Here is a 6,903-nt window from a genome sequence, read left to right as displayed (position 1 = left end):
TGCCACCGAGCTTCTTTTCTAATCCACCGGATGAAAGGTCACAATTACAATTTATTTTAAACAAGGTGTGATGTTTAATAGCTACTGGTTCACTTATGTCCAAAACACACACACACCACACACACACACACACACACACACACACACACACACCACACCACTGCATATGACAAATAAAATTGTCTCCAACAAAAATAAAATAAAATAAAAAGTGGAAAATCTCTTATTTGCAAAGATCATGTAAAACTAAAGTTAAAGTCGCACTGACCCTGGTTTCCAACGTAAATACCTGTTATTGGTTTTGTATAAATTTAACCTACTACAAATACCAGGACGACTAGATACATTTTGATTTGTCATTATCGATTATAATTATTTAAGCAAAAGGTTTAAGTAAAGTGTAAGCTAATGGCAAGAAAAAACTCTGTAATAGCTGAAAGTATTTGAACTGCCTATACCTAGATTCTGCGGCTTCAACTCAGTTACAGAATAATCTGAACGTGTATTATTTTATAGATGGTTTAACTAATACATGCAGGATATTTCATGTTTTTTGTCAAATATGATTTATATCTCATCTCGTGAAGTTTGCAATCATATCTCACGAGTCGCGCTTGCCAGCAGCAAAATAGTTCCGGCTTTCTTGCAGTAAAAATAACACTTTCCACATTGGCAATAACACATTTTAGATTGAAATTTTCACTCTAAAATGTGTTATCGTCACTGAGTAACCGATAACACTTTTATTTCACTGATATTTTACGATATTTCACTAAATGTTATATAATAAAGTAAGTAAGCGCAACTAAATTTTTAAAAAACCCAACAACCCCGAGATAATTGGACACAACTGATAATATAGTATGCAGAGTGTAATGTATGGCAAATACTACATGAGTGGTCATTAGATACTATTTATCTTACAATGAATTGCTTTGAAACGTATCTAACGAGCGAAAGCGAGTCGGGTACGTTTTAATACAACGAGTTATAAGATAAATGGTACCTAACGAATACGAAAGTAATATTCTATTTCTTATATATCCTCTAACTAAATCTAAACGTCCTTTCAAACTAAAACGTATTTATGGCACTTGCGCTTGCAGTCAATGGAGTAATCCGTTTCATGTTAACTTACATGTCATAGAGCAATCAATTTCGATCATTTCGAACTGAGTTTTAGACGGACATATCGTACAGTGTTTCAAGAGGTTTAAGTTCCTTTAAGACTAGAAAATAGCTTGACGGTTACAGAGCCAAATTCATATTCTTATTCTCCAATTTGACGTCGTTACTGGTGAATCTTAATATATAAAAAACGTAAAATGCAAACTGCAATTATATTTAATAATCAAGATCTGTGTACAAATCTGAAATGGCAAACTTAATTAATGATTAGATTTGTTTCTTAAGACTTCTATCACACAGAATGAACACCTTTCGTTTTTTGCCACATGTAACCCTACCTGTGTCGATTGTACATTGTTATTTCACAGATAGATGTATATTATTTCACAGATATGTGTACATGGTATTTTACATATATGTATGTATGGTATTCCACAGATAGGTATACATGTTATTTCAAAAATGGGTGTACATTGTTATTTCCATAGGCGTACAAGCTCCCATTTTTGTAGGTGTGTGTGTGGAGGGGGAAGGGGGAGAGGCTAATATTTGCCCGAATTAAACGAAAATACCCGAATATAGATTTTTCTTTTCTTTCATATTAGCATTACTGCCAAACAGCTGTATATTATTGCAAACAAATCATTACACATTTTTACATGGATTATAACTAATATTGTGAGTAAAATGATGGAAATACATGGTGAAACGGTTTCAGGTCAGCTAATTTTTCCCGAATATTTCTTACGTTTTTGCCCGAATTTAATTATTTGCTTCAACACTTGACCCCCCCCCCCCCCCCCCCGACCCCTCCTCCCCACCTCGTACGCTTATGGTTATTCCGCAGATGGGTGTACATTCTTATTTACAGATTATAGTTATTCCACAGATGGGTGTACATTCTTATTTCACAGATAGGTGGTTGGAGTGGACGACGAAAGCGGCCACACAGCTTTTTCCATGTGCGGTGTCCTGTTAAACACGTACGACGGAGACTCCAGGTTGTGTCTGGAGAAACCACTGCTGTTTTCCATGATGCCCACGTGGTTGTTGCGCCCCAACGTGGACGCCTTCGTAATCGCGTACGTGTTACTCCTGTAGCACTTCATCGTGGACATACAAAACACTTCTTTACAACCTCTCCGGAAGTTCGAGTTGAAGCACAGATACATGATGGCCTTGCACACAGTGGTAGCACAGATCGTCCACAAGGCAAATATGAAAGCAGACGGATCGATGCGCAGCGGTTGCGCAATGCAGTACCACAGTTGGAAAACCCAGAACGGGGTGTACATCAGGACCGTGGTTCCCGTGACGACTATGAGCATCTTGACCATTTTCACTTTCGTTCTCGGGACTGGGTTCGCCGTCCTTTGAATGGGTCGGCCGGAGCCCCCAGTCCGCCAAATATATTTCGAGACCTGCCCGTATCCGGCCGTCACCACCAACAGCGGGACGGCGAACTGACAGAGAAACGCGAACACGGTGTACGTTATCCCTGACCAAGACTCGGAGTATATGTACGTCGGGCAGAAGTGTCTGTTCGTGACGGTGTTGACAGACAGGTCGAAGAAGTAGAACGTGAAGCTGCACACCGCTATTGCGCTGAGCCACGAACAGAGGATCATGCGTTTGGCGGTCCCTCTGGTCACTTTGAAACTGAGCGGATAGATGATAGTGTAGAATCGGTCGATACATATCGATACGAACACATACATATTGGCACACGGAACGACATACTCGATAAAACGTACGATTTTGCACATAGCCTCCCCTACAAGCCACTGATTGGCTATGACCCGTGTTGCGATAAATGGAAAACAAATCAAAACCATCGTTAGATCTGCACAGGCCAACGACACGACAAAGTAGTTGGTCGTTGATTGGATTCTACGACTTCTGTAGATAACAAGGCACACGAGAACATTTCCCATCACTGAGAGCGTCCACAGGATAGACAGTGTGAATATCTCCACGGTTATCTGTAATTTGGGTCTGACCTCATCATACTCTGTCCCGAAAACATCATTGGAAGTAACATGGAAGGCAGTCGGAGTAGTAACCGACATTATGGTGACGTCATCCAAAATATATTCATGTTATTATACCTGCAAAAAACAAAGAAGATATAATTAATTAAAGTTTTAAAACTAGTCTTTTATATCTCGTAACGAAATACGGTAGGCCTACTACTACTACTACTACTACTACTAACAACAACAACAACAGCAAAAGTGCTTATTTTGATTCAGAAGCACTTTCATTCTATATAGAGTCTCCCCCCCCCCCTCTCTCTCTCTCTCTCTCTCTCTCTCTCTCTCTATATATATATATATAATACATACATACATATATATATATATATATATATATATATATATATATATATATATATATATATATATATATATATATATATATATATATACATACACATACACATACACGTGTCTGTGTGTGTGTGTGTGCGCGCGCGCGTAATAACATATGGATTAGTAGTAAGGGGGCCTGTTGAGTGCCATGACCTACTTTCCGTGACCTTGACCTTGATGACGTCACGGCCTTGTCACGTGACCTCGTCCTACTGACCTTGACCTACTTGGACTGACCTTGATGACGTCACGGACTACTGTACCGTGTGCAACGTCCTACTGACCCGGCCCTGACCTACTTAGACTGACCCTGACCTACTTAGACTGGCCTACTGTGCCGTGTGCAACGTCCTACTGACCCGGCCCTGACCTACGTAGACCGGCCCCCAACCTAATTAGTCTAGTCCTGACCTATTTAGCCCGGCCCCGATCCGTCGTACTTAGCAACGCCCGTGCTATCCTGTCTGTGGGAAGTGTAGGATCCCAAATTGCTACTAATGGGAAAGTGCAGGGGGGTTTTCCTCTCTAAAACTGCCAAAAGTATGTTTGACATCCAATAGCTGATGATTCATAAATCGAGGTGCTCTAGTGGTGTCGTTAACCTACCACGTCTAAGGACTGCCCGACGCGAGGTAGTGTATTTATTTTTAGCGCGCTGAATGATGAATGGTTATAACTGCTTACATCCGGGAAGCGGTGGTATCCTATTTTATTGTTGGTGGCAATACTCTTAGGAACTAGAAGTTACATTCTTAAAGACGTGAAATAAGAAATGATTTAAATGGTGTAAAATAGAATTTTCGTTCTACGCTATCTGATAGCACATTCACAAGATTATTATTAACTGACCTATTTCGTCACTTCATTCCGCGCTTCGCCGCTCGCACATATAATGGTTTAAATGACAGGTTTTGTTAACATGCGTGAAGTAGTCAGCTACGAATGACTTCGCGTCCAGCGCTGAGGGTACGTCGTTCGTATCTCATGTGGGGAAATTTTATTTTTTCTATTATTTTTAAAACAAAATAATAATTTATAATTTGTTTTTATTTTAATTATTTACTTACTTATTTATTTGTTTATTTATTTATTTATTATGTTACGATTTTTTTTCAAGCAGCCTCTAATAACCCTGTTGGGACGGGACGTAACTCAGTGTTCCCTTGATGTGGGTCGGTCTGGGATCGATCCCCGTCGGTGGGCCCATTGGGCTATATCCAGCCAGTGCACCACAACTGGACAACGGTATGTACTATCCTGTCTGTAGGATGGTGTAGGATCCCTTGCTGCAAATCGGAAGAGTAGCCAATGAAGTGGCGACAGCGGGTTTCCTCAATCAATATCTGTGTGGTCCTTAACCATATGTCCGTATAACCATAAATAAAATATGTTGAGTAAATAAAATATTTCCTTCCTCGTAAAATAAAGATTAATTGAATACAAATATTTTGTTTTGTTTTAGTCATAGGGAAAGAAAGACATATTTGTCTTGAAGAAAGGAATGTTTGTTAAGAAGAAAGGCATATTTGTTAAGGAGAAGAAAGGGATGTTTGTTAAGGGAAGAAAGGAATGTGTGTGTGTGTGTGTGTGTGTGTGTGTGTCTCTCTCTCTCTCTCTCTCTCTCTCTCTCTCTCTCTCTCTCTCTCTCTCTCTCTCTCTCTCTCTCTCTCTCTCTCTCTCTCTCTCTCTCTCTCTCTCTGTGTGTGTGTGTGTGTGTGAAACATCCCCAGCCCATTGCTTTGAAGAAAGAACGCGTGACTGCAACTCAACGCTCCGACCTAACCTATGATCTTTTAACTGCATTTTAAACACAAGTATTTCCCTAGAGTACAAGCCTTTTTACAGGCTTTTTAATTACCAAATGGGTAAATACAGTGGTCGATCTAGGATCGATCCCCGTCGGTGGCCCCTTAAGCTATAGCCAACCAGTGTATTATGTCTGGTATATCAAAGGTCGTGGTATGTTCTGTCTTGTACACACAGCTCTTGCTACTATAAAGTAGCGGTAGAAATATCCAATCACAAATCTAGTCATAGAGTAAACAACACAAAAAACAAACGCAATGGTTTGGTTTTTCATTTATTTCTAAATTACAAATCACTGACACATATATAAAATGGGCACACATTGGATTACATCGAGAGGCCTTAAGGGCGACATGTGAATAATATTAGTGTTCATTTCTCTTCATCTTCGGCCTCATCATCAGTATCATCATCATCGGTATTGTCGTCGTCTACTTCGTCCAAATATTCGCCGATCCAGGAACGATACTGATTTAATTTAGAACGAATCTGTGGTCTCACATCTCGGTTAGGATTCACAGACTGTAGAAGCTTCCTCGTGTTGGGGCCTTTGTGAAAGTAATGCATATAGGTCAGAAAGCGAGAGTACGTGTCTTTAAATAACTTCCATTGTAAAGTCTTCATGTTTCTTTCGATGGCATCTTGGGACATGTTTTTTTCTTCGTAGCGTTTTCTCTTGCTTTCGATATAGTCATGATTGATGTCGAATTCACGTTCCACCATGAGACGAATGCCTTCGTTTTCCAGGTCGGGCGACAGCTCTTCTTCTTTTTCAGTTCCTTCCTCGCACGTTTTAAATCGCAGATGTCGCTGCAAGTCGCTACCGTCTTTAAAGACCAGACCACACGTATCGCAAGACTGCATCCTCTTGACTTTTTTCAGATAAGGTTTCATAGGCGGGTATGCCTGGCATTTTTCTTTTGAATGCGTTTCTTTGCATGATTTGCATGTAGAGCTCTTTCTCCGTCGGTGGCTGCAACTCTTCTGAGATATTCGCCGTTACGTTCGTGCTTTTATACCATTCGGACGGCCCCGTCTCTAAACCATTAGGTCGAAGGCGCCAATGTTCGAGCGTGGTCGGTTTCAAGTCCACCAAGAGATATCCGTAGGGCCTGTGGGTAGCTTCCTCAAACCGCTGCATGAAATGACGAGTATTTCCAAGATACATCTGCTGTGCCAAGGTTAGGACTTGCTGCTTGTCGATGGTAATGACAGTTTCTTCTCTATGTCGGGTCCTTGCTGTGATACAGGTTCTAGTTGATGGCAATCACAGAGAGGTTTCTGTGGTGACTTCCTTCTGTGAACAGGTCGGTGATCCTTGGGTCTTTATTAGCCATACACATCAGGTCGTCCAACACGATGAGTTTTCTGACTCTGGGATCCAAATAACGATCCTTTTCCAAATTCTCGGGTATGCCTTGAACAAATTTCACTCGAGGAACCACTTTGATCGTATCATAGAGGGGTTGCCATCGTTTGTAGAGCTAGATGATGCGCTGGGGAGGCGGCTGGATTTTACCATCCCTTAGCAGTTTGTACAACAAAAATGTCTTTCCACACGACGTGGGTCCCGACACGATCATGGTGAACGGATTTA

The 6,903-nt window shown here is 40.9% G+C and overlaps 1 protein-coding gene across 1 annotated transcript in view; it reads right to left on the bottom strand.

The window, feature by feature from the left end:
- Positions 1–1,349: 1,349 nt before the first annotated feature.
- LOC121380881 (probable G-protein coupled receptor 19) overlaps positions 1,350–6,903 on the bottom strand; it is a 32,482-nt gene continuing 26,928 nt past the window's right edge. The window contains exon 2 of the mRNA XM_041509885.1: positions 1,350–3,236. Within this exon, the coding sequence (XP_041365819.1) occupies positions 2,037–3,197 (1,161 nt within the window). The 5' untranslated portion in view covers positions 3,198–3,236 and the 3' untranslated portion in view covers positions 1,350–2,036. The remainder of the gene's footprint in view (positions 3,237–6,903) is intronic.

This window comes from Gigantopelta aegis, chromosome 9, assembly GCF_016097555.1.
Source record: "Gigantopelta aegis isolate Gae_Host chromosome 9, Gae_host_genome, whole genome shotgun sequence".
Classification (NCBI taxonomy): Eukaryota; Metazoa; Mollusca; class Gastropoda; order Neomphalida; family Peltospiridae; genus Gigantopelta; species Gigantopelta aegis.
This window is presented reverse-complemented; position numbering and strand designations above follow the sequence as displayed.